The 27,408-nt window shown below is 47.8% G+C and overlaps 1 protein-coding gene across 2 annotated transcripts; it reads right to left on the bottom strand.

The window, feature by feature from the left end:
• On the bottom strand, positions 1-26,422 carry ACADS (acyl-CoA dehydrogenase short chain). Of its 2 annotated transcripts, XM_083717412.1 has the most exons (13): positions 26,154-26,422; positions 23,466-23,579; positions 22,374-22,482; positions 21,434-21,606; positions 11,072-11,235; positions 9,545-9,694; positions 7,848-7,959; positions 5,382-5,533; positions 4,266-4,436; positions 2,137-2,274; positions 1,100-1,195; positions 798-854; positions 1-461 (listed from the first exon to the last, which is right to left on the bottom strand). In XM_083717412.1, the coding sequence occupies exons 1-13, from the start codon at positions 26,353-26,355 to the stop codon at positions 309-311; spliced, it is 1,791 nt and encodes a 596-aa protein (XP_083573538.1). In that variant the 5' UTR covers positions 26,356-26,422; the 3' UTR covers positions 1-308. The 2 variants fall into 2 exon arrangements, with proteins under 2 accessions (XP_083573538.1, XP_083573537.1); XM_083717411.1 differs by lacking the exons at positions 21,434-21,606; positions 22,374-22,482; positions 23,466-23,579; positions 26,154-26,422 and adding an exon at positions 14,508-14,630.
• Between the last annotated feature and the right edge of the window lie 986 nt (positions 26,423-27,408).

Genomic DNA, 27,408 nt, shown 5'->3' with positions numbered 1-27,408 from the left:
CCCTTGGTAGTGCAATTTATTCATTTTGTGTATGTATGTGTATATATATATCTTTATCTAAGGCACCGTAAAGGCAGAGGACACTTTTATCTTGCTGTCTTGAGACTCTCCGCTCTGGCTTACTGTTCAACTCTCACAGTGAATGTTGTGGCCTGCAGCAACTGGTGGCCCGAGTTTCCTACTCTGCCCAAACTCTGGCAAATGGGGCTCTGTGTTGGCTTGGAACCAGACCCAGGGTCTATCATCTCTAATCGCACGTGCATCTCTGCAAGAAAGTAGGAGGCGCTGAAACACAGATCTTCTCCCTCTCAGCCTCGATAAGCTTTCAACAGCTGCCCTGCAATGACCAGCCTCTGTATCTCGCTAGTTCCCTCGTAGATCTCTGTAATCCGAGCATCCCGGTAGTGGCGCTCCGCCGGCATCTCTGTCACGTAGCCCATCCCTCCCAGGATCTGGATCGCCTGAAATAAAAAAGCATCCCAAGTACGTCAGCATTGGATGCTGTGGCTGCAGTACGACAACAGAGATGAAAAATGGGGAGGGATGCACTTACATCCAGGAGATGGAAAGGAAGTACACCACTAGCTCCCCCTACCTCATGCTCTGTTCGTTTGCCAGGGTCATTTAAGAGCCCCCCACACCTACAAGGACTCGTTTGTGGCCACAGTGACAGAATGGTCCAAGGAGAGAGATTCCTGCTGTGTCTCCTGCTCCATGTAAGCCAGCAGCGTGCCAGCTGTACGGAAGGGGAGAGCTTCTCCCTCTGTGCTCATGGGCACAAAGAGGCACAGGCTTACCTGATGGGAAATTGAAGTTGCAGCCTCGGAGGCAGACAGCTTTGCCATCGCAGCTTCCTGTTTGGAGAAGAGGAGAGGAAAGTGCTACAGTCCAGGTAAATCTAACCCCACTGCCCTAAGTGTTGCATAAGTGATAAGGAGAGTCACCACCCTAGCCCAAATAGCACACCAGCTCACCTTGCAAAACAGGGTGGGGTGGGGGATTTTCTATAGACCAGGGAATGGGTTTTTTTTTTTGCCTTTGCACACATTTCTAGGGTGCCTGCAACCTGTCCATTATCTGTGAAGACAAGCACTATTACCTTTGTGTAGGGCTTTCCGTTGTCCTTCAACATGGCGGCTCTCCATGTCAGCAGACGGGCGCTCTCGAGGGCCAGTGCCATGTCAGCCAGCTTGAACTACAGACACAAAACACCATGGTGGGTTGAATAACCCCAGTGGCCCTAGCCTTCCCCAAGCCAGTGCTGTCCCTATGTTTTGAACTACAACTCCCGTTTGGGGCTGTGCTGGCTGGGGCTGATGGGAGCTGCAGTTCAAAACATCGAAAGGCAAGGCTGGTTCTGCATGCAACAAATCAAAATGAACATAGCAAGTACTTAACAGAAGCTCAACCACAATCCAGTTTCTGAATAAAGCAAAGCATATGCCTTGTCTCACGAATTTTGAATGTCTTGCAGGAACATCAAGTGGAAGACTAAGAAATCCATCTCATGTGGAACCATACATTGGGGATGATGGTTCTTTGAATGCCCTTGTGCCCCATGTTAATTATAGGAGGAAGGGTGTGCCCTCTGGGCTGGTCCTGGACAGGGAAACCATTTCACTTTTAATATATTGATGTTCCCAAAGTAATCAAGTTGTGCAACAAGTACACAATGAATTCCAGCTCTTCTGTTTTGACATGTTTCTCTAAAACAGGGTGGCAAACCTGCAGCCCATCAGCTGCTGCTGAACAACAACTCCCATGCTGCACAGAGCTGATGGGAGCACTAATAATAATAATAACATTTCTGTATCAGCCTTCATCCAAAGATCACAGGGAGGATAACAATATAAAAACACAAAAATACATAACACGGTAACAAACGAAAACAAATACTCCCCCACAGTTTAAAATGCCAAAGATTGTTTAATTAGCCAAAGGCCTTGGAGAAGAGAAATGTTTTTGTTCAGCACCTAAATATATGTAATGAGGGCGCCAGGCAAGCCTTCCTGCTCTAGTTCAGCAAAAACAGTGGGGCTGCAGGTTAGCCTCCCTGATTTTTTTTTTTTTAAGTATTGATGAGTCCTGGAACTACAAAGAGAATAGCCCCTGTAAGAGAGAGATCTATCTATGTACCTGAATGGCCTGCAGCTTAGTAATGGGGGAGCCAAAAGCCACCCTTTTCTCAGCGTAATCCACAGCACAATCGAGAGCTGCCTGGGCTATTCCTAATGCCTGAGATGCAATTCCTATCCTCCCAGAGTCCAGGGTTTGCTGAAAGGAAGGTGGAAAGACAAAAAAAATGAGTTTGTGCACTACAACCAGCCACATCAGAAAAAGCCAACTTTAACTGAAGACAATCTTAAGACTATGGAATGACTGAGCAGACTTTGCAAAGCCCAGCATCTAGTAAATATAGGCAGCTGTTAGTGAAGCATGGAGTGGGGCAGTTTTGCTACTACCTCCAGATGAGCCACAATGAAGAGACGCACACAGTAGAAACTTATATTGTCTTACGCTATTTTAAATCTATCCTGGCTTTGCCAGAAGATTCCTGGGAACTGCAGTCTGGCAAGGATGTTTAGAGAAGTCCAGTTCTCACAATCCTTGGGGTGGAAGCAGTATTATACCAGTGTAAGTAGATTATGGCTTCAGGCTTTGCTGTCTCAGACTGTGATCCACCTGACCTTATCTCTTATCTATTACAAGAGACTAATCTCAAGGCCTGCCTTTCTATCTTTCCATTACTATTATTTATGATATGAACCACTTTGGGAAAGCAAGAACTGTCTTAAATGGGGGATTAAAAAACTACAGTGCAGCTCTTGGGTTTTCCCAGAACTTCAAACCTTTCAGAAGGGATACATACTGGAGGACCTCCTCTCCCGCCGCCTCATACTGCTTTAATCTCTGCCTGTAGAAAGCCCCAAGCTCAGTCCCTTGGCAGCATGGCCAGGTTGAGCCAAGGAAGGAAAAAAACATCCCTAAATCCCCTGGAGAGCTGTTGCCAATCACTGCCAACAATACTGAGTTTGGATGGACCAATGGTCTCTTTATAAGGATGCTTAATAAGGACACAAGGTGCCTTTGCTGGATTAGGCCAGTGACCCATCTGGTCCAGCATCCTCTTCTCACAGTGGCCAACTGGATGCCCCAATGGAAAGTCCTCAAGTAAAGGACCCATGGAGGGTTAAGTCCAGTCAAAGGTGACTATGGGGTTGTGGCGCTCCTCTCGCTTTCAGGCCGAGGGAGCCGGTGTTTGTCCACAGAGAGCTTTCTGGGTCATGTGACCAGCATGACTAAACCGCTTCTGGCGCAAAGGGACACCATGACGGAAACCAGAGTGCATGGAAACTCCATTTACCTTCCCGCCACAGTACCTATTTATCTACTTGCACTGGTGTGCTTTTGAACTGCTAGGTTGGCAGAAGCTTGGACAGAGCAACAGGAGCTCACCCCGTTGCAGAGATTTGAACCACTGACCCTCCAATCGACAAGCCCAAGAGGCTCAGTGGTTTAGACCACAGAGCCACCCGTGTCCCATGCCCAAGCACAAAAGCCCTCTTCCGTCCTGTGGTTTCCAGCAACTGGTATTCAAAAGCATTGTTGTCTCCAGCTGTGGAGGTAAAACACAGCTAACATGGCTATTGGCGCCAACCTCTTTTAAAGTCATCCATGTTATTGTCCCTCGCTGCCTCTTGTGGGAGTGAATTCCAGAGTTTAATTCCCTAAGTAGAGTAGGTGGCCCCCTACTCTACTTAGCCAGGGGATACACATTATTATTTAGCAAGTTTTATATGCCACTTACAAAATTGTATAAAACATTTGTTAAAAATAGCAATAAAAAACACTAGGCGTAATAAAAAATTAGCAAAAAACAGAAAATCAAATTTAAAGAAACCACAGATGTTCTCATAGACATAAGCTAGTTCCTACATACACTTGGGCAATGACTACCTATCCAGACAAGCAAGAGGCATTTATTAGAGTTAACAGACAGGCAGTGAGAGGGGTGCATTGTCTAAGGAGGAGCCTGTGGGCCAGACAGAGTGGGCATGAAGGACACGAGTCTTCCCCAACACACACTTTAAAGGAAAACTGCTACATAGTGATCCGCCAAATTCCTGAAAGGCTGAAAACAGGGCATGGAGGGGAAGAGGGTGCGAAGGCCAGAACCGCCACCCTTTGTGCTTCCAGTGCAGGCAGACGGTGCTGCTTAACCCCATTCCCTCCCCTCTTCCTCACCATTAAAAGAATTTACTCACCATGGCAATCTTGAAGCCCATCCCCTGCTCCCCCAGGAGGTTGGCCTTGGGGATCCGGCAGTCCTCGAAGATCAGGTTGGCGGTGGAGGAGGCTCGGATCCCCAGCTTGTCTTCTTTCTTTCCCAGGGACAGGCCAGGGCTTGGCATGGGGACGAGGAAGGCGCTGATGCCCTGCGCGACAAGACAGAACAACGTTCGCAGTTGCTCACGCAGAAGGAGGTCTGCTGGCATGACCGGTGGTCCATCAGTGGCTTGACAAGTCTCTCCTGCCTGCCTGAGCTGGGATCCCTGGCAGGCTATTTATGCATTGCATTGCATTGCCATTCCACTTTTTCCTCCAAACAGCTCAAGGAAGCTTTGAATCCCCACAATAACCTTGTGAGATTATCAAGGTTGAGAGGCAGTGACTGGTTACCCAGTGAGCTTCATGGCCATCTGGGGATTTGGATCCTAGCCTCCCAGATCCTAGTCCAACCACTCTAACCACTATACCACCTGGCTGGCTATAAACCAACCTTCCCCAACCTGATGCCCTACAAGTAAAAGGTAAAGGTAAAAGGACCCTTGACCATTAGGTCCAGTCGTGACTGACTCTGGGGTTGTGGGCTCATCTCGCTTTATTGGCCGAGGGGGCCGGCAGACAGCTTCCGGGTCATGTGGCGAACCAGAGACAAGTATTGTGGACTAAAACTCCCATTGGCTTCAGCCAGCATGGGAGCCATACTCTTAAGCGAGTCGTAATTCCAATGCATCTAGACCAGCGGTTCTCAACCGGTGGGTCCCCAGATGTTGTTGGACCTCAACTCCCATCATCCCTGAGCTCTGGCCTTGCTAGCTAGGGGTGAATGGGAGTTGTAGTTCAACAACATCCGGGGACCCACAGGTTGAGAAAGGCTGATCTAGACCATCTTTCCCATTTCTACTTCTGCTTGGCAGAGCAGGGAATAAAGGCTAGCAGCAGAGTCAAAAGTTTCTCGGTCCCTCTTGCATCACTGGGAAAGGCTGCATTTAAAAAAAAAAACCAATACACCCGTGGGACAGAGCCTCTTTGTGTGTGGACCTAGCTCAGCCCCAACTTTCCTTGTTGTGAAGACTGACCCTAAGGGCTACACTCACCTTATGCTTCAGAGACTTGTCTGTGGTGGCAAGGACCACTGTTGCAGAGGCATCCCAGGCGTTTGTGATCCAGGCTTTGGTGCCGTTCAGGACCCACTCGTCCCCAACCAGCCGTGCAACCGTTGAAGCAGCTCCGGCGTCGCTGCCGTTGCCTTAGCAAGAGAAAACCAAAAGGGTTTCTGACTCAAAGACCTTGTGCTGCTCCCTCTCCGAGGGGACTGCGAAAACTCAAGTCTTGACTCAGCAGAGGAGTCCCATCTCCTTGTGCAGCCCCACCCTCCAGCTGTATTTCAATTGCAGAATAGGCCTTTTTAAGACACCCACCCCTCTTTGCCAGACCAGACTTTCTGGCTGCTGTTGGTAAGAATAAACAACCATCCTGAGCTAGAGACACCACCAGTATTTATTTATTTGTGTGTGTGTGTGTGTGTGTGTGTGTGTGTGTGTGTGTGTCCCTCCATCCTTGACCATTGGCTATGCTGGTTGAGAATGATGGCAGTCACTAGTTCAACCACCTCTGGGGACCCATGGGTGGCACGACTAAATATTCATAACACAAATTCCTTAATGCTCCACATGCCTAGGGAATGGATAACAACTTGCGGGGAACAGAATGAATGCAAAATATGCTCATTTCTGGTTCCCCTATCATTCCATAATTGCACACTAAGCTTTATCTCCTCTAGGTTATTCCAGTTACAATAATTTTGTGAGATTCTCCTATTACACGCAGATAAGTCAGTCCAGACCTGCCAATGGATTTATATTTTTGCAATGTTCTTTTAGATAAACTCTGTACACTTCCCACTCTCTATTAAATTTTTCATTGGTAACATCTCGGAACCTTGCTGATAATCTGGCTTGCTCTGCATATGATCACATCTTATTTTGCCAGTCTGATTTGGATGGGATAGCGTCTCCTTTCCATACAAGCGCTAACTATGGAACGAATGTTTGTTTATATGACCTTTTTTCTGTTGATTACATACGTTACATAGTTTTTTTAAAACCAATTGTCAGGACTGCCGCTAGGTCCCAGCTCACAGAGGACCAACGCCCAGTGGATATTATATACAAAAGTCTTTATTGAAGTTTAGTTTCCATTTCCAAGCTCTGGGCGCGCAGGCCCACGTCTTAACGCTAGACCGGCTAAGTCCCCTCTGACTCACTGCTCCACCCACACCAGTTTAAGATTCTAGCCCGGCTCCACCTCTTGCGCTGCTCTTTCCTGCGTTGGGTCCTTCTGCCCTCTGGGGTTCCCTCCTTCCTGGACTCCTCTGACGCGGAGCCTCCTGAGTCTTGCCCCTCCCTCCGGCGGGCTTTAGGACCTGGCTCCCTTCCCGGGCTCCCCGCTGTGCCGCGCTCCTGTACATTTGAACTTGGCGCGCGCGCCCAGCCGGTGACTTTCCTTCTGACCGTTTCCCCGCTTCCTGATGTGGGTGTTGCCAAACCTGACTCCTCTCCTCCCTCTGGTGGTGAGGACACTGGTCCCGACTCCTGGGACTCCCCCTCCCCACTGCGCTCTGGTGGAGACGCTGGCCCTGATCTCCAGCTGCTGTTCAGGGACTCCCCGCTGGCCCCTCCCTCTTGAGGTTTCTCCCTTGGAATCTCCCTTGCTCTGGCCACCGGCGCTCCCTTCTGTGAGTCCTCCGATTCGCTAGAGAGGCTTGTGGAATAACTCTGGCCACTGTCACTGCCTGCGCCCCCCTCGTACTCCTCCTCCTCACTCTCCATTTGCTCCCCCTCCTGTGTCTCTCCTTCTGAACCCCTGACACCAATAAAGCATTTTTTTTAAAAAAAGCAAAATATGCTCATTTGTGTTAATGTATGCAGGACACAGATTCTAGATTAAGAGCATCAGAGTAGCTCTGCATATGGATAAGGCCAATGGCGGTTAGTCCAGCATTCTGTTCTCACAGTGGCCAACCAGATGCCCAAATGGGAAACCCACATGCAGGGCATGAGGGCAGCAGGTCTCCGCCCACTTGATTCCCAACAACTGGTATTGGAGGGATCCATTGCCTTTGACAGTGGAGGCAGAATATAGGCAGTAGCTGCTGATAGCCGCCACCTCCATGAATTTGTCTCACCCTCCTTTAAATCCATCCAAGCTGGTGGCCATCACTCCCTCTTATGGGAAGCTGTCTGAGTATAGAGTTCCGTATTTTTCGCTCTATAAGACGCACCAGACCATAAAACGCACCTAGTTTTTGGAGGAGGAAAACAAGAAAAAAAATATTCTGAATCCCACAAGCCAGAACAGCAAGAGGGATCGCTGTGCAGCGAAAGCAGTGATCCCTCTTGCTGTTCTGGCTTCTGGGATAGCTGCACAGCCTGCATTCGCTCTATAAGACGCACACACATTTCCTCTTACTTTTTAGGAGGGGAAAAGTGAGTCTTATAGAGCAAAAAATACGGTAATTTATTTTTAAGGACCCCAAGGTATTACCTGTGTGCCTAACCTACCTGGTTCACTTAGGGCAAAGCACCCTATTTTGTCCCCACTGGTGAAAGGTGCAATCCACTTCTGTTTCTGCTCTTCAGACCCAAACTTCAAAATTGGTCCTAAATAGAGGGACTAAATGGGGAGGGAAGACAAGTTATACCAGGGGCCAGCAACCTAAGGCTCATGGGCCACAAGAGGTCCATGGGGTTCGTTTAACCGGCCTACGAGCTGCCCACTCGCCAGGTCCCAGCTAACCCAGCACAGCGTGGCATGGGCCTTGCTTCTGTGGCGCAAGAAATCGCGTCTGCGCAGACACTGGAAATCACAGGTATGCACGTGATCTGGCCCATGGAGGGATCTCCGCTGGAGTGAACTGGCCCAGGCGAGCTAAACGTTGCCGACCCCTGAGTTATACTGATTTACACACCACCCTGACCAGAATGCCAAGCAACCAACTCCACCCCTCAGAAGAATTATTCAGCGTGGAGGGGCAAGGGAGAGATGGCACCCTGGAGGAGGCTGCATTGAACAGCTCCTGGAGGCCTTATATTATTACAATTAAAAAAACACTTTTTATTAAGTGGCACAACAAACATGACAAAGCTTAGAAGTAGAAAAAAAGAATACTACAAAAATCTAGACCACAAACAACTGAATGAAACTAGGAACAAAAAAACCCAAGAGGCTTCTACGTACAAACTCAGCACAAAATGTTCTAATAAATGCAGAGGTACAGTATTTTAATTGATATATTGGAGTACACTCTAGGGGACTTCCTTTCATTGCCTAAAATAAGTCTCCACCAGCCTTTTGCAAATGCGCCTCTGCTTTTTATTTCTCTAACTATCCTTAGTCTACATGTATGTTTCTCAACTAGAGCTACCTGCTGAACCCTTGCGTTTCGTGCTGTTAAATTAGCTCCTTTCAGGTCCTCCTAAAAAGTGGCGACAGTCATATGTGCAGGAACCAAAAAGTATCCTATGAGGGGGTTTAATAGCTCAAGTCCATATTATCATCTGCAAATAAATTTAGTAGAGCAAGTGGGCAGGTTCTTCCTAACAGACTGCCATGTAAGTCTGTCCATTTCATTGAATACTTGGAACACTGATTACCCTGACACATGTCTGTTAGATGTGTTTATAGCTATCCCTTTCACTACATTCCTGTCAACAAGTTGCTGAAACATTCCTATAAAGATATAACTTTACCGGGGTAAGGTACCACTTTTGCATGAACTTTAAGCATCAGGCACCCTCACTGTGCCAGCTGGTCAGTGTAGGAACAACAGTTTAGAAATTTGTGTCTGAATTTTGATGGTTTTCCTCTTCCCTCCCTGTACGTTTTGCCCTGTGTGCCATGTTTTTTTTTTTATTGTAAACCTGCCGGGCCAGAGATTGCCTTGTTTTGATTGTATCTAAGCCACTCATGAGAAGCCACCTCATAAGAAGAGAAGACTCCCTGGAAAAGACCCTGATGTTGGGAAAGATTGAGGCCACAAGGAGAAGGGAAAGACAGAGGACAAGATGGTTGGACAGTGTTCTCGAAGCTACAAACATGAGTTTGACCAAACTGCAGGAGGCAGTGGAAGACAGGAGTGCCTAGCATGCTCTGGTCCATGGGGTCATAAAGAGTCGGACACAACTAAACAACAAGCCACTCACTCTTAGATACAATGAATGAATGCCAATCAAGGTTAACATCTGTGGAAATCTCTTACATTATTGACACTCATGATCACGCCAGTAGATGCACAGCCTCGGCTGATTTCCTCGACGGCGATGGAATAGGCCAAGTAATCAAGACCAGCTCCTCCATACTTCTCAGGTACGTCCATTGCAAAAAGTCCAAGGCTACCCATTTTCTTGACCTGTAAGTGGGGGAGGAAATGATGATGTAAAGCTGATTAGGGGAGACAGCACCAGTGGCAGAAACAACCCAGCTGAAAGACGAATTAAAGCAATTCCACACTGGATTACACTTGCCTTTGTCAGTCATCCAGTAGCAGCCATAACTTCTTCCCTTCCTAGCAGAACCATAGCAATTACTTAATTACAGAACAGCACACACTGCCAGGAGAAAGCATACCACACGTCGTGCAATTCATTCTTTTATTTACATTAAACTGCTCTTTGAAAGAACATTTGTGCAAGGCAGCCTTACCAATAAAATCTAAGGAGTGTGAAGCCAGTGCAATACAAAACAAGGTAATTTGTGAGCTGGCAGCTAAGGTGGGCATAGCTACTGTTTCTGAGGACAGAAAAACTGTGGTTATGTGAGAGAAAGCACAATTCAGTTTTGTGAATCTTGGCTTTCACTTTATTTTTTCTCATTTTATAAAATTTACAAACCACTTGGTTGCAGAAAAAAAATCTTAAAGCGGTTTACGAAAAAAGGTGTTGACACATTGAGTGTGTGGAGGGGGAGGTGTTTGTTTTTAAATAAATCAAGTTCCTAGCCCTCATGGTAGAGAAAACATGCTTGAAAGCATATGAGCAAGGTAGCATCTTAGAAGCCAGGTGGATAGTAAAATAAGCAGGCAAGAGGAATGGGTTCAGTGCAACAGAGTGCTCATGTAGTCAGGTCCTGCTTGTAGCATTTAGTTAGTCACTATGAAAACAGGCAGGATGCAGGACTAGCCCCTTTTGGCCTGATCTAACAGCCAGGCTTTTCTTATGTTCATAGAATCAAAGAGGCAAATTTGGGCATAACAAGGTAAACAGCCTGCATTATACGGGTTGCAGAATTCAGCTTTTCTGGATGAGAATTCTGGTTCTAATTTTAAGCAAACAGAGTACAGTCAAACCTCGGATCCTTAACACCTCCATTTTGGCACGTTTTGGCTCCCAAATGCTGAAAATTTGGAAAGAAATGCTCTGGTTTCTAATGTTTTTCGGAAGCCGAATGTCCGACGCAGCTTCCACTTGAGTGCAGAAAGCTCCTGCAACCAACTGAAAGCCGTGTCTCAGTTGTCAAACATTTTGGAAGCTGGAGGGGCTTCCAGAACGGATTACGTTTGACAAACGAGCTTTGACTGTAATCAAATGGATATGAGCTCGTGTCTGACTTGGGCATTGCCGAGACCAAGCTAAACATCCCAATGGTCAAGGAGACCAGGCCATTAGGTCTCAGTCTCAACATGGATGCTCTTCTCAGGAACTAACCTGTTGGATTGTGACAGGTCTTCAGGGTCATTCAGAATATCAGACGGGGGCCTGTGTTACCTGGAGATGAGTCACATACATACCTGCTCTGCAGGGAAGCGATGCTCCTTGTCCAGATGAGCAGCAATGGGGGCCAGCTCCTTTTCAGCGAAGTCACGGCATGTTTGGCGAAGCATCTGGTGAGTTTCTGGCAATTCTACCGTCTGGTATACAGTGTGCAGCCTTCGCAGACATTGAAAAGTCCAAGCTGCAAATGGGAAAGCATGAAGAGCCCTTTCAGTCTGGCCCAGAAGACCTGGAGTTGTGCTGCTAAACAGAACACCCTGTTGGGGATGGACCGTAGCTCGGTGGTAGAGCATCTGCTTTGCGTGCAGAAGGTCCAAGGTTCAATCTACAGCATCTTCAGGTTGGGCTGGGAGAGACGCCCTGCATGAAACCCTGGAGAGCCGCTGCCAGTCAGGATGAACAATACTGAACATAGACCAATGGCATAAGGCAGGGGTTAGCAAAGCTTTTGTGGCTTGGGCCGGTTCACAGTCCCGTTGATGCCGCAGTGGACTGGAGTGTGCACGTGTGTGTGCATGTACACATGTGCAAACACTATTTCTAGCACAGAGGAGGCGTACACAGCTTCTCATTGGCTGCAGGAGCTTCCTGCAGTCAGTGAAAAGCCGGCCAGTGTCACAGAAGGCAGTCCCCGCTCTGCTCCGGTTTAGTGTGGCGCACGGGAGCCAATCAAGCGGGCGGCAGGGGTCCATGGGCCGGTTAAACGACCCCCATGGGCCACTTGTGATTTTATGTTACAAAAACAATACAGCCATACTACCACTAAATATAATTAAGAAATAAAAATTACATACATCGATATTTAGTTTGTTATTTACCGTCTTATTTCCTCCCAAACATTGCATACAACAACACACATATGTGAAGACACCCATACACACACACACCCGCACACAAAATGATAATAGTGAAAGTAAATATTTTTCCCCCTTTTATCTTCCAAAATCTTTTCTTCAACTTTGACTTCCTATCAAGTCCCTTTGCATATATTTTATCTTACATTTGAATGTACACAAAACAATAAACCTTTGTATATAATTTTTCTAATACATTCTGAAAACATAATAAATCCTTAATTGTTGTCCATCTCCTTTTAGTTCCTTTATCACTCGAATGCTAGCACGGAGTCAAAACTATTATTCTATTTTTGAACATATCTTATATAACCATCCCATTTTCCCGCAAATTTTTTGCTTTGAGTTTCCTCTGAGTTTACTAGTCAGTTGAGCCGTCTCTACCAATTCCTGTAATTTGATTTGCCAATCTGTTATTTTTGGAACCTCGTGATCTTTCCATCCCTTGGTGTGGCCCACGGTCCTTAGGTTGCCGACCCCTGGTATAAGGCAACATGCAGAAGGTCCCTTACAGCATCACTAGGTAAAATAATAATAATAATTTTATTGTTTATACCCCGCCTATCTGGCTGGGAATGTCCGAAAGCCTGGAGAGCTGTTGCCAGTCAGTTTACACATTACTGAGCTCCCTGTACCAATGCTCTGACTCTGTCTATGTTCTGGTCTCTGCAAAGGGGCAAAAAGAAAAAAAGAGACGTCTCTAGCCATGTTTAGCAAAAGAGTCTGCAAGGTTTCTTGTGGCGTTAGCTGCTGAGTGAGCAGAAGAATTAGTCAGGTTAGGCTAGGCTGAAGATCTGCCCCTGTCCCTTTCCACTGGGGAGGTCAGGGTTAAAGTCCTCAGTGCGCAAAATGGAGGGGGGAGAAAGGCAAAGAGCCACTTGACCACTGTGACACTAGCTCCTAAAACTCAAGCACCCAGAAGCTGCTTTGAACCTGCACACCCAGCACCCCGCCTCAGGGTCTTTTCATTTTACAGCACCCATTTTACAGCAGAGGAGACAAGTAGTACTCCAACTTTACAGAAGGGGCAAAAGTTTATCTGCCTATAAAAGACACCCGGCTTGTAAAGAACAAGAGGAATTGCAGGGAGATGAATTGCAATCCGAGAGGGAGCAGCAAACCGACAGGCGCCCACGGGCTCCTGGCCAACTGAGCGGAAAGGTGAAAGGAGCCATACCCCTCCCTCCGCAGCCCCCTTGCTAGAGGTGAGAAAGCAAGCAAGGCCTCAAGGCCTCCATTTTCCTGGCTGGCTTTCTGCACATTGAACAACACTTGCCACCCCCTTGCATGCAGAGGGTCCCAAATTAAATCCCTGGTAGGGAGGGCTGGGAGAGGCTCCCTGCCTGAAATCCGGGCTTCTGATAGTGTTGACAATACTGAGCTAGATGGTCCAGTAAGGTGGCAGCTTCCTTGTTACTATTTAAACCAGGTCTTTATCCAGAACAATGAGGGCTTGAATCTTACTGTATTTATAGGAGAAGGGCTATAGCTTCTTTACTCAAACATGCATTTTGTTGTTGTTTAGTCGTTTAGTCGTGTCCGACTCTTCATGACCCCATGGACCAGAGAACATGCATTTGGGGACTCCTAATTTATTTAAAACTAAATAAACAAACCTCCAGAACAAATTAAGTACTTAACCCGAGGTACCACCGTACAGAACTTATTTCGATCTGGAGGTCTGTTCTTAACCTGAAACTGTTCTTAACCTGAGGTACCACTTTAGCTAATGGGGCCTCCCGCTGCCGCCGCAAGATTTCTGTTCTCATCCTGAAGCAAAGTTCTTAACCCAAGGTACTATTTCTCGGTTAGCAGTCTGTAACCTGAAGCGTCTGTAACCTGAAGCGTCTGTAACCTGAGGTACCACTGTATTTGTATGGTGGCAGTGTTGGGGATGCAAACCCCACTTGGCTAAGGCTGTGACCTTGTAGTCCCTCTTTTAGGGGTGCTGGCTCCAAGCCATTTATGGCCACTGAAGTTTTAACGGCAGCATCTTGGGCTAAGTCTGGAAATGCACAAGTGGGACTGGTGGCAGAACACTGGCGTTTGGACAAGCATTTGCTCAGCTACAGTTTGCACCAGGAAAGGTTTCCAAACAGTCTTCAAAGGCAGGCCCATGGAGAGCGCATTACAGTAATCTGTATTTTTATAAATATACAGAGAGTGAGTGGGCTTGCCGACTGAGATCCAAAGGGCCACTGAGCCCGGGTGCAGCTTCTGGATACTTGCAATCTAAGCATGAAGGTGGCTGTGGTTTGCATCCGGTATTATTTTGAGATAGACTGCCCCGGTCCATGGAGGGTCCTCTGAGCTATCCCACAGTGGTATGCGAAGGGTCCCAAGGGTGTGTGGAATAAGCCCCCAGAAAGTGAGCCGCTTATTTTCCCTCCCCCACCCCCAACTGCTGCCGCCCCTCACGAAGTAAAGGAGTCTTCCCCAGTATTTTGCTCCCGCTCATCTAATTCCCCCCCCGCTTCCATCTCTTTTTGGTACGTGCCAGTCCCACCTCCGTTAACAGCCGTGCGGATCCCGGCGTGTACCAAGGGGAGCGCTCAAAAGTTGCGGGGGGAGACAATTAAACTTGGTCGCCTCTGTTTACCTCCAATGCCGCCTCTGCGCCGAGCGAGGAGACCCGTCACCGCCGCCATGCCGGGCCCAGGAGTAGACCGCCCTCCCTTGCTGCCCTTCCTGCCTGCCTCATTAAGCTCCGCCTCCTCATTAGCATTAATAAGCTCCCAGCCCCTCCCACAACTTTTCTTTTTTTTAACCATTGGAAGATATTTTTTTTGCTTTTTTTAAAAAACACTTTTCAGCACTTTGCACTGGGTCGGTTCATTTAATTTTTTTTGCAATGGAAAAAATGCCTGAAGCTAAACCTCCCCCTCCACCTAGAACGGGATGAGAAAGAAAGTGAAGGGTCTGGGCCTGTCATGTTGGTTTTAATCATGTTTAATAACCCATAAAGTAGATGCAAGTTTCTTTTTTTTACCTTTTCAAGTCTTTAAATTATTGATAATTCTTACGTTTCTTCTTTGTAAACCACTTTTGAGTTGTTTTTACTATCAAGCGGTGTATAACTTTTATGAAATACTGAGATGCGTTTTATTTGAGGTTATTTCAAATGTTGGACGTGGGTGGCGCTGCGGGTTAAACCACAGAGCCTAGGACTTGCCAATCAGAAGGTTGGCGGTTTGAATCCCCGCGACGGGGTGAGCTCCCGTTGCTCGGTCCCTGCTTTTGCCAACCTAGCAGTTCGAAAGCATGTCAAAGTGCAAGTAGATAAATAGGTACCGATCCGGCGGGAAGGTAAACGGCGTTTCCATGCACTGCTCTGGTTCGCCAGAAGTGCCTTAGTCATGCTGACCACATGACCTGGAAGCTGTACACCGGCTCCCTTGGCCAATAAAGCGAGATGAGCGCTGCAACCCCAGAGTCGGCCTCAACTGGACCTAATGTTCAGGGGTCCCTTTACCTTTTTCAAATGTTACATTTTGTGCAACCGCACATTTGAGGATTTTATTCTTGGAAAGTGCTAACAGGCGTTTATTAAGAATTTAAAGTGTTAAAATTTACTGCAAGGAAGCAAAATACTAACAAACCCAAGCACGTGTATGCAAGGTTCACCTGGTGCGAAAAGGTATGTATCGAACATGCCAGAGGAGCCTCTCTGGGGAGAGCATTCCACAGACGGGGGAATATGAATCCTGACATTCCAGAGCACATCATGAAGATCACACAATCCGTGATAAATCTTATTGATGGATGCAGGGGATAAACAAGTAATGGCTTCTCCTGTGGTGTTATGCACCTAGCAACTAACCACCCAGGGCTCAAATGCAGGAGGTTAAACTAGAAGACCCTTCTAACTCTATGATTCTATTGCTACATGCTCTACTTGGTCACTTCCCAGAGCCAACTGGCTGGTCTTGTGTCAGGAAGAGCCCCCTGGGCCAGATGGAGCTTCAACCAATGCAGTTTTTATGTCTTCTTAAAAGGTATTCCCATGAAATCATGCAAACTCATGTTGTTGGAGCAGTGACAAAGCCACGTTACATTTGGATGCTGGAACCAAGAGGGCCTCTGAAATGCTGCTCCTATTCTAGTCCAGAAACAGCCCCCACCATAACCTCAACCAGGAATTAAAGGACACTGATGAGCCCCTATCTCCTGCCTAGCCTCTTTTCAACACCTAGCACCTATTCTAAGGTGATCTGAACCTATTTATTACCCACTTGCATTTTCAGGGTTCTCAGATTTCCAGGTTCACAATACACAAGACCTGCCTGCTCACCACCCACCCAGCTCCCAGCACTAAGGTCACGCAACAAATAAGACAACAGAAGTTGTGTGTTGATGGTTTTTTTGCTTTTTTGTTTTTAATTACTATTGCTTTCAACAAAGTAACATTTTATACAAACGAGTCAGCTAGTATACTGTAGGTTTAGGAGACACACAAGATGACAACAGCATGGCGACGGTTCAATGTGGTGATCGTAATGGTCACACAGACTTCTTGGGACACTCCTGTCATCCTCTATGGAAAAATACCTTGACAGAAAAATATAACGTCCGTGATCTCTTTTCTGGAATTCAAAAGTTTCAAAGGAACAACCTGCCACTCTCCAAACGGTCACAGATGCACACAGACAGACCAAAAATGGGTATATTATTGTCAGGCAAGGACCACAATGGAATAGAAAGCCCTATTTTAAAAACAAATCTTGCAGGGGAAATCTTTCCAATGGCCAATTCAGAGACAAACTGGAGAAAGATGCATTTTGTCACAGCCCTGCCAATGTTCTTCTCCCTGCTGGTAAAACCGATCGCAGGATACCAGAAAACAGTTTTCTTTTTCCAGTCATCCCAGGAAAATCAGTGGGACTGAGAAATAAACTATCCCCTTGCCTGGGTCTCATGACCTTATAAAAACCCCCATTAATTAAAAAAAAAAAAAAAACATAGGAGGTCCAAACATGTTTGCTGGTGCTTCACCAAATGGGAAATGTAACAGAGCAGCCCTGTTATGACCAGGTCTCTCCATTAGTGAGGATGGGGCAAGCGGACAATGCAATGCGAGGACTTCAGTGCCTGCACAGCCACAGAGTATATGATGGAAGCAGCCGCTGTCAACACCATCGGAGGGCAACAGTGAACCTTACAGATTAATGCTTTTAAGGCAGATACTTTTCATGGCAAACCTGTCATCAGTATCAATCTGCATACAATACAGAAGTCAATGTATTTCCAGTTCCCTTCCTCATTGCCACTTCTTGCTTTCAAGTGTCCTGTGTGGTTTATTCAACAGGGAAGGGCTCAGTTTCATTAACAATTCTCCAGAGGGACGAGGACATGCAAAGAGGAAGACAAGGGCTTGAAATCAAGCCAGAGAGATGGCCTGCCAAACTTAGCAGAGGCCACGAGAAAGCCCCCATCCCCCAGGTTATGGCTGGGGAGGAAGAACGAATCGTTGACGCCTTCCAATGGCAAGTAACTGCTTGGGGGAGATGGCCCATCTATTCCAGATATAAATTTAGGTGCCCCTGTCTTTGGATAAATGCTGTTCTTGTATCTAACCCCCACACACCCTGCACTAACACTATGGTCAACATAGCAGAAGCAGACCCTTCCCCTCCTCTTCCATATGCAACCCACGGATGCAGTGTTGGTGCGACAGGAAGATGGCTCAGGGGGTGGGGGAGGGAGAGACAGGCTTCCACACAAAAATGGAGTATGTGGTCCCAAGGGGTAGCAGCCAAATGCATGAGAGATAAAAGTGCCGGCTGGACGAGGGCAGGTTCATCTTCTATCTGGTGGGGTAATTCAAAGAGCCCCCCCCTCTCTTGGCGCAAAGTGTTCCCGAGAGCTCAAATCCACACATTTGGCCACGTCCTCTGGGGCATCAGGATACCTGCCTCTCGCTGCCCCACGCTTCCTTCCCCATTTCACGTATTTGGTCCCGTAAGGCAGAAGCAGCAACAGGCAGAATTTAACAAGCAAGCCCCTCGCCCCATTTCTGCTTTCGTGATTCTTCTTGAAGAGATGGGAGCTTGCAAAGGACACACAGAGCATTAACACTCGGAAGGAAGGGGGGGCAGAGAGTTTCAGTTTTTGAGAAAGAAGAAGTGAGAAGGAGAAGAGAAGAATCTGGAGCCCAGAGAAGGGGGCCAGCAGATGGGAGTTTATTGCAAAGTACAGTACCTGCTCTTGGCTCAGATTGCTGCCCATCCTTCCCAACTGCTCCTGGGATAAATTCGTAAGAAAGCAAAGGCGGGACGTCCTCGGAAGGAGCCTGAGCAACAGTAAGAATGATGTTTAAAAGGCACCTGGTGTTTTTAATCACATTGACTCTGGAACCCCATATCACCACCACCTCCTCCTGTGGAATGAGGAAGTGTTTCCCTCAACTGTTCCTCTGGGAATGTGGCCTTCGACATGGGGAGAAAAGGCACCTTTCTGTGGAAAGCATCAAGCGGACTGCAGCAGAACTGACTACCATCATCTATCGGTAGAGACAACTGGGCCACACAGTGCAGGAGCTGGAACATCACAAGTTCGGAAGAAAACAAGAACAAAAATACAGAGGGTTTTCATTTCTTTTAACCCACAAACTTGGCTACACAGGGACAAAAAGCTCTGCCCTTTTCACCTTTATTACATCCCCAATATTTTGGGAGTGGTTAAGAACATCCTACCTTACAGCTAAAGAGTCCAAGCCATTTCCCCCTTGCGTTTCGCCTCCTACAAACGCTCTAATCTGTAACTATCCTCCTCCCCTCTCTAAAAGGGTTTGTTTCAGGGTAATGTGCATGTGCCTCCACCCCCCCTCCAAAAAGGGCTAGTCTCAAGAGCCTGGAAGGCTTTCTCCCCGTGCAGGCTGAATTAGCATCTGACACAGAACCGGCCCCTGACTGCAAGGCCTTTGAACACCAGCTTAACTTTGAAGTGAGAGAAAGGCCTGGGAGTGGAGTCCGACAGCAACAAAAATACTGCTTTGTAGTTGCCGACAGTCGCCTCAGGGCAAGATTCCTGCTTCACTGGCTGATACACACCCACCTCCCCAGGCCCTCATCCAGTACTCCCTCCTCAGATATGCCTAACCAACAGGCATAGAGGCATCTCAGCAGCAAAAGCTGGCTGGTTTCCTACACATTTAAATGGGGCCAGTAAAAGCTCAGAGCTACAAGTTTCAAGAGGGGAAAGTCCCTTATTTTCACAGCCACGCTGATTCCGTTACATCTCATTGCACTGGGGAGCCTATGGAGCCCACTTCAATAGTGGCACAAACCAAGGCAGGCAATACAAGTTGGTTAACACCACCATTTCTTACACTAATACGTGTAAGACACAAACGGAAGATTTGTCCTGGGAAAATCTGCCCTGCTGCTTGGACAGGCTCCACCAGGCAATTCCTGGCTCCCGGTAACCTTTGCCCACCTCCTTTTGCACTCCTTTCAAGGAAAAGAGCAAAACTGAGATGCAGAACGGAACCTAGGCTGAAGGCAGGATAGAGAAGTGTGTGGAGTGTTCAGGTTGAAACGCTCATCTCAGTCTCCCTCCCCCTAAGCTGGTTGGCAGAAAAGGCCTCAAAAGACCTCACAGTGGGACACAGGCCTTTTTTTGCCAACCGGTACCCAACAGAGTTTAAGGAACATTCAAGACCACAGAACAAAGCCACAATCTGGAGCATCCCTTAAAAAACAACAACACCTCTCCTCCTTTTCGTTTTGTTTTAGGTTGGTTGTGAGTGGTGGGCCCTCACAGTCAATCATACAGGCTGGATCACCGATTCTGCCAAGGTGATTCACCAGCGCTGCCACACTCCTCCAAAGGGGGAAAACCTGCTATCTACGTTTCATGGGCTACTTGGAAGAGGCAACAGCTTTGTGTCGGAGGACCCTTTGCCCACCGGAAAGGGGAAGAACATACAAGAAACACAGGCTAAGTGCGCCAAACTACAAGAACTGCTACATCAGTTTAACATTTAACAGACAGTCCAACCTGTAACCTGACCCAGGTGCCACTGGGGACCGAGCAGAGGACCAGAAAGGAACAAGGCTGGAAAGGGTTCGGGTTTGCCAGGGGAGCTCCTTTACTGTCACCAGTTGCCACCTCAGCCCCTTCAGCATCACATCTTGAGCCTCACAGAGCTTTCCGCAAAAGGCCTCGGAGTCCAGGGCAGCTTCCCTGCTCTCCTCCAATGTGACCAGGATGGCTGGCGGTAGTGCAAAGTCCAATGGAGGGGGGGAGGGGGATGCAGCGGCGGCGGCTACTGCCCTCCGTTGTAGGCATAGTCAGCCTTATTGTGCATAATCAGCTTGTTGTCCACAAAGTAGAAGCTGTCTGAGCGGGTCTCGTAGGGGTTCTCGACCATCAGACGGACTGCGTGGGGCGAAAGAGAGGGAGGGAGGGAGAGAAAGAGGAAGAGAGACAGAGATAGGTCAGTTAGCCTCAGCCATAGAACATAGCATGTAAGGAGATCTCTATATGTAACAACTCCCCTGTTGACCACTTACTAAAAAATTGAGACGTGCTACATGAGATCGCTTATTTTACGTGCAAGAGCAACTGAACTACATAAGTGCAGCCAGTGAATGGAAAGCAAATATTTATTTATTGACTTTATATCCTGCACCTACCTCTAAGGAGCCCAAGGTGGCAAACACATCAATAAGAATCCAATTAAAATTTCCAAAAAAAGAGTTTTAAATAGCTCAGTTGGAAGGTTGCAGGTTTGATCCTTGTACGGGGCAGCTGCATATTCCTGTATTGCAGGGGGTTGGACTAGATGTTCCTCAGGGTCCCTTCCAACTCAACAATTCTAGGTTGCTATGACCTTCTAAAACATACTTTTAACACCCAAAGTTTGTAGTGGAACAGAGAAGTCAACCAATTCAGTGCTTCTGCGTAACCACATTCTTCCCCTGAATGAGGAATCTTTTGAAGAGGGTGAGCTGTGCTTACTCAAACTGAAATTAGCAGCACTGCAATACTCCCCACTTTTCTCTCTCTTTTTAGGCTGCAGCGGCCACAATTCTAAAAGGAATGGTATTTGAAATATATCAAGTTCACACTTAAGATTTCTGTGTGAAGTTCTGTTTGGCCCTATCCTCTTCCTTGTGAAAAACAGCTTAAGCAGCTAGCAGGAAGAGGTTAGGTCAGGTTGTACATGTGGCAACTTTTGAAGATTGTGCAAAGTTAGTGCAGAATACAGTGGCTGGGTTACTAGCCAGGACTGACCAGTGAACAGCTATTGCTGGTGTTACAAGAACTCCACTGGCTACCGACTGGCTTCTGAGTACAACTCAGTTTGAGAGGTTTAAAGCAATACATGGCATTTGGTAGTTGGTACTGAAGCAAAATCTACTGTATCCTCTTCAACCTCATGCCCTCCAATTTTGGACAACTCCCATCAACCCCACTCTGCAGCCTGCAGTGGCTGGGGCAGATGGGATTTATAGTCCAAAATGACTTGGAGGACACCAGGCTGGTCTTGAGCCAGCTCTGGGTCACACAAGAGATACTTACTGAGGTCCTCTGAAAGTTGTGGGAATTCGTAGATGTGCTCACAAGTGTTCCTGCTGCTGGGGATGCAGAAGCCAAAATCAAAGTCAAAATTCTTGAGAAGGCGGTCTCTGAAGTAATGCCTCTCGATCATACGGAAGTTCGACACAGGCTTGTCTCCCACTGTGAACTCCACGCTGCAGAGACAGGAGGGAAAGAGAAGAACAACCAGTTAGGTGGTCAAGATAGTCTCCTGACTAGAAGCCAAAACTCGGTTTCTGCAAGGACCCAGCCCTGGAGGCAATGTTGCCTGTGATGGGCACAGACAGAGCTGTAACTAACCTGCAGGAGTAAAACACAGGGCTGCCCACAAGCACTTGTTCCTAAAGATACCGGCTTTCATTTCCTAAACAGAATAATAGAATCAAAGGTTCCTAGTGCCTATGATTGTGAATGTATGTTTGATGACATACATTAATGACATCTCAGCAACTGACTATTTGCAGCAAACAAGTCTAGGGCTCCTTGCTCCTATCCACAACTAGCCAAATAAATTATGCAAAATAATGAAGATAGCAGGGTTGTGACAAGGAAGTGAAATCAAGCATGTTGTGAATTTTTACAATTTGCACAGTGCCACTTCTCGTGTTGCAGATATATTGGGTTGTACCCAGCGTTAGTTCTCCTCCATGCAGACCCAATGAAATTAATGAACCAGACTTAACATAGGTCCTTTAATGAGCCTACCCTGAGTAGGCCTTAGCCGGATACAACCCATTCCTTTTTAAAAAATTTTTTATTGTGAATCACAGATTACACTGAGCCCCAGACACAGCCACTTCTCCAGTATATATTCTTTGTGAGCTGATGAACCTGCTTCATAAAATCTCAGAATCATTTGATTGCAACCACAGGGTTAGCATGGTAGCACCCTTTCCCATTTACTCCACAAGCTCCTACTCACGTTGCGCCAACTGTCCGGAGGCGCAGGAAGGCGGGCGTGAACTGATAGCGGACAAAGCGCCCTGCGCTGGTGTCCACCTCGCCGGCGTCACCGTCCTCATCCTCTTGCTCTGCAAGAAGCGACATTTAAGAAGCAAGTCACCCATGAGATATCATGCACACCTTTTGCTGGCACTCACTCAGCTATGCCCGTCAGGAAGGGGGCAGATTCTCCCATCAGGCCACCATGGCCTGCCACCCAAGCTCATATTTGAGCCTTCTTTGTGGCAGCACCTTGCTACTCCCAGAACTGCACCAAGCACTTTTGATGCAGAGCCCCCAACATCAGTTGAACAGGTTTAATTTACCCAGGTTGCTGACATTTTGCATGCTGAATCAATCACACTGTGGTGTCTTTGTTTGTTTTTGCTGCTCTACGGTCACTATTGGTGTTAATGTTTTGTGCGTTATTGATTGTAACAGAAATTGTTTGCATTTTAGTATTCTTCATGTATTTTAAACCACTCTGAGGCCATGGACATAAGATGGTCTATAAATGAAATTAATAATAATAACAATGACAGTGATAAGCAGCTCTCTATCTGCTAGCGACGTGCTACGCTGGTGACTTGATTCACGTTACAGACAGATTTAGTTCAGCTGGGCTGAACTGCAGGGTGGGCAAAGCTGGTGGTATTTAGATACAGCAGTATCAGGGCCCTATTGTGCCGTATACTGCATGCAAGAGAAAATGTAATGAAGCCTTTCCCCAACCTGGTGCCTGCCAGATGCTTTGGACTACAACTCCCACCAGCTTGTCTATATTAGTGGTGAGCAATATTGCCACGCAGAGTAGCTTATATAAAAGTTATTAGGTTGCCTTCCTAATCCCTATAGAAAATTTGAAAACTTATTTAAAATATTTGTTGGGAACTTTAATGTCAGAAGGGGGGAGGGAAGGAGAAAAAGAGGCAGAATTGCAGAAATCATTCAATTCTTTAGAAGAAACTATTTAGATTCTAAAATCCCAGCAATTTCTAGATGGAGACTGGACCTTAGGCTTCATGTACAAGTTCTCACTTTCTCTATTTTTTCTTCTTCAGGGCCCACTTACCTAAAGCTGAAGGTTTGGCAATTTCAAATAGCACCGTCCCTGTCTCCAGGTCCCTGATCTTGAACTTGGTGAAATCAATATTGTAAAAGTTGTCCTCTGGTCGGCAGAGATAGTCTAGGAGACAAAGGGAAAGGAAACCTGAGAAGTCCCATGTGGGGGATTACCATTTGGGAAAGAGATCTTGGGCTTCAGGGCTGGGAAGAGCCATTGCAGCCCAAAGCCTTGGAGGTCTACTGCCAATCTGATGGGTCTGTCCTGATAGAAATAAAGCTTCATGCTTACATAAACCCAAGGACCTCATTTTTATATACAGGCGGTCACCATTTTAGGTGAGTCCAATTGACGTGTGATCGCTGACACGCAGGTCGTTTTGGATCCGCAAGAAGGCAGAACAGGATCTGGGCACACTTAAATGTGCTCTATCGACGGATTTGGGATCCAGGAATGGAACACCTGCATGAAATGGTTGCCGCCTGTATATAAAAGAAAGGCGAGTAGATATTGCGGCAACACTGCAAATAAGCCCACAAATGTTACTAGCCTGCTCCCTGCCCACCCCCAAGTACTAGCTTCCTATAAAGCATGCATAAAAACACAGGCTTCTAGCCACTTGACAAGCTAGTGATGCCTTTCCTTGCCCAGGCTAATTGAAGAAGGAAGGATAGAGCAACCTGCCAGGGTGCACAATACTGAATTAGATGGACCAATTGTCTGACCGAGGAGCTTCCAATGTCCCTTCTCCACCAGCCCTCTGTCTTATCATACTGGTTGTGGAGAAAAGTGTAAGACAGAGAGCCAGTGTGTGGTGTTGTGGTTAGGGTGTTGGAATAGGACCTGGGAGACCAGGGTTCAAATCCCCACTCAGCCGTGAAGCTCACCTTTGGCCAGTAACTCACTCTCAGCCTAACCTACCTCTAGGATTGTTGTGAGGATAAAATGTCACCTTGAGCTCCTTGAGGTGGGGTATAAATGCAATCAATCAATCAATGGACTCAGAGGAGGAACAGGCTGGTCATTGGCCTGCAGGAAATTCCTGGTATGGAGTGGAACCCATTGAATGTATTACATCAGCGCAAGGATTTCTGTTTACACCACAGAATTCCCTCTCCATCTCCCTATGCTTTCACCATATCTACTCTGAAGGAACAGATTTAGGGGTTGTGCCAGGAGGGGGGTGCAGAGGAGAGAAGTAGGGAAGTTCTGATGCACAAATGGAAATTCTTGCACTGACAGAACACATTGATTAGTGTTATACTGGAACACCCTATGGTTATTACCGTACATGAGTTGTTAAATACAAGCCTGGGCAACCCTGTATTTCCACAATTGTAGGCAGACTGCAGAAAGAAAGTCATTCTAAGCCAGAAAGGACTGACGGCAGAAAGAAAAGAAGTTATTCAGAATTATGACTGCAGTGAAGACTTTCAGGTGTGCTCAGAGTTCTGCAAGTAGAAAAGCATAGGGAAGCTATTACCATCTTGCTAATTGAAAGCACTGTATTAAGTAAGAGGGAGTAAAGAGACTATTCAAAGGGGGGGGAATGGAAATGCTCTTCAGAGTACCTGATACACTAATATGCGGCAGGGTGGTGCTAGGGTGCCTTGGGGATCCCAGATTTTTGCGTCCTTGGTGGAGTTATTCTGACAGAAAAAGGGACTAGTTAGTTGGTAAGTAAGCAGAGATGTTGTGCACATGAAGTGGGGGGGGGGGGGCAGCAGCAACACAGAAAGCTGATGCTGATGTACTCAGGGTTTCCCAATTTCAGGGGTACCCAGGAGTGAGAATTTATCCATATCAATTCTTTAAATGATGGAATGAATCTTTCTTTGCGTCAGCCTTTCAGCTGGGGCTAGACAAAGCCCTGTGTAGTTAAATATATATATTCTGAGTTTCCCTTAGTTGCAAATAGGGGAATAGATTTTTTTGACTCTTCAACGGGTGAAACAAGAAAGCAGGGTGCGTGCTCTGTCTCCCACAAATTTCCTGCACTCCGGGACGGGAAGGAAATGGAAACCTAATAAATACTTGGGGGCCTACGTTTATGGGTCTAGCCGGTGGGGCCATTAAAGGGAGGTTTCTTCCGAGCAAAATGCTACGGGCGTGTAGAATGTGCTCCGCCGCTCCCAATTTCCTGCGCTCTGATTGGAAAAAGAACATGACTACTGTGGTACCTCGGGTTAAGTACTTAATTCGTTCCGGAGGTCCGTTCTTAACCTGAAACTGTTCTTAACCTGAAGCACCACTTTAGCTAATGGGGCCTCCTGCTGCTGCCGCGCCGCCGGAGAACGATGTCTGTTCTTATCCTGAAGCAAAGTTCTTAACCTGTAGCACTATTTCTGGGTATGTAACCTGAAGCGTATGTAACCTGAGGTATCACTGTATTCAGAGCAAAAGCATAATCGATGTTGGGGTGCCCAGAAGAGTCCATAGAAGGGGCAACCCTCAGAGGCAAGAGAAGATTTTTGGGGGAGCGTGAGGACCACCCCTCCCAATTCCCCTGGCCTACGGAGAGGAGGGGCAGGGTAGATACATAGGTGCCCACCTAAGTGAATCCACGAACTGGGGTGGGGGCTCTGGGGAGTCGATACCGGGGCGCAGAGGGGGCTTGGCACAATGTCGGGGTTCGCCCGGGGGCCTCCTCCTTCCAGCTGCTCCTCGCCCCCCTCCGGGGGCGCCCCTGCTACTCACTCTCAGTGACGCGGCTGAGCCCCAGGACGTGCTCGGGCCGGACCGCGTCCAGCGCCAGCAGCTCCGCCTCGGTGCGGGGCAACACGGCGGCCCTCAGAGGAGCCACGACCGCGGGCGACGCGTCTCCGGAGCCTCTCCGGCCTCGCAAGCGGCTCAGAGCCCCGCCGGCCCCCGACGCCACCCTGGGCTTCGAGCCGCTCATCGCCCCGTCGGGCCCGCCGCCGCCGCCGCTGCCAAGATGGCTGCCACCTCCGCCGCCGCCTCCTTTCGTAGCTATGGGAGCGAGGGGGCGGGGCCAGGAACACGCCGTTGACGGAGGTCGAGGAGGGCGGAGCCAAAGGAGGCACGTTGGGGGGAGGTAGGGGTGGTGGGTGGGGCGAAGGACGCCGCGCGCATGCGCACTCCGGAAGGAAGCTCCTGGGACCTCGGAGGGGATGTTGCGGTTTTGGAAGGGAGTCTTGGCGCGAAGCTGTTTGGGGCGCATTTGGACAGGGCAGGCAGGCAGGCAAATCTCCGTAAGGCGGATTTTAGGCAGCGAAACCGAAACTTTACAGGACTATCCTCCTCCGCAGCTGAATGCTTCATGCCCCACGGAGAGCCTCAAGGTCCATAAATAGCAACACCCTAGTGGTCCCGGTGCAAACAAAGGTCCGTATAGTTAAAGCTATGGTTTTCCCAGTAGTGATGAATGGAAGTGAGAGCTGGACCATAAAGAAGGCTGATCGCCGAAGAATTGATGCTTTTGAATTATGGTGCTGGAGGAGACTCTTGAGAGTCCCATGGACTGCAAAGAAGATCAGACCTATCCATTCTGAAGGAAATCAGCCCGGAGTGCTCACTGGAAGGACAGATCCTGAAGCTGCGGCTCCAATACTTTGGCCACCTCATGAGAAGAGAAGACTCCCTGGAAAAGACCCTGATGTTGGGAAAGATGGAGGGCACTAGGAGAAGGGGACGACAGAGGACGAGATGGTTGGACAATGTTCTCAAAGCTACAAACATGAGTCTGACCAAACTGCAGGAGGCAGTGGAAGACAGGAGCGCCTGGCGTTCAGACACGACTAAACAACAAGAAAGTGGTCACGGGCCCTAAGGAAGTTAGATTAGCCTCAACTAGAGCCAGGGCCTTTTCAACACTGGCTCCGACCTGGTGGAACGCTCTGTCTCATGAGACCAGGGCCCTGCAGGATCTGATTTCTTTCCGCAGGGCCTGTAAGACAGAGTTGTTCCGCCTGGCCTTTGGCTTGGAGCCAAT

This window comes from Podarcis gaigeae (genome assembly GCF_964106915.1).
Source record: "Podarcis gaigeae genome assembly, chromosome: 16".
NCBI classification, from domain to species: Eukaryota; Metazoa; Chordata; class Lepidosauria; order Squamata; family Lacertidae; genus Podarcis; species Podarcis gaigeae.
Note: the sequence above shows the minus strand (reverse complement) of the source record. Positions and strands in the feature narration are given on the sequence as shown.

Excerpts from the sequence above, each read along its gene's own strand:
- ACADS (XM_083717412.1), bottom strand. The coding sequence starts at position 26,355 with ATGAGCGGCTCGAAGCCCAGGGTGGCGTCGGGGGCCGGCGGGGCTCTG. Across the intron at positions 23,580-26,153 it reads GCTCAGCCGCGTCACTGAGA|ACTATCTCTGCCGACCAGAG; the intron begins GTGAGTAGCAGG and ends TTTGTCTCCTAG. Across the intron at positions 5,534-7,847 it reads CTTTGCCCTAAGTGAACCAG|GCAACGGCAGCGACGCCGGA; the intron begins GTAGGTTAGGCA and ends TCTCTTGCTAAG.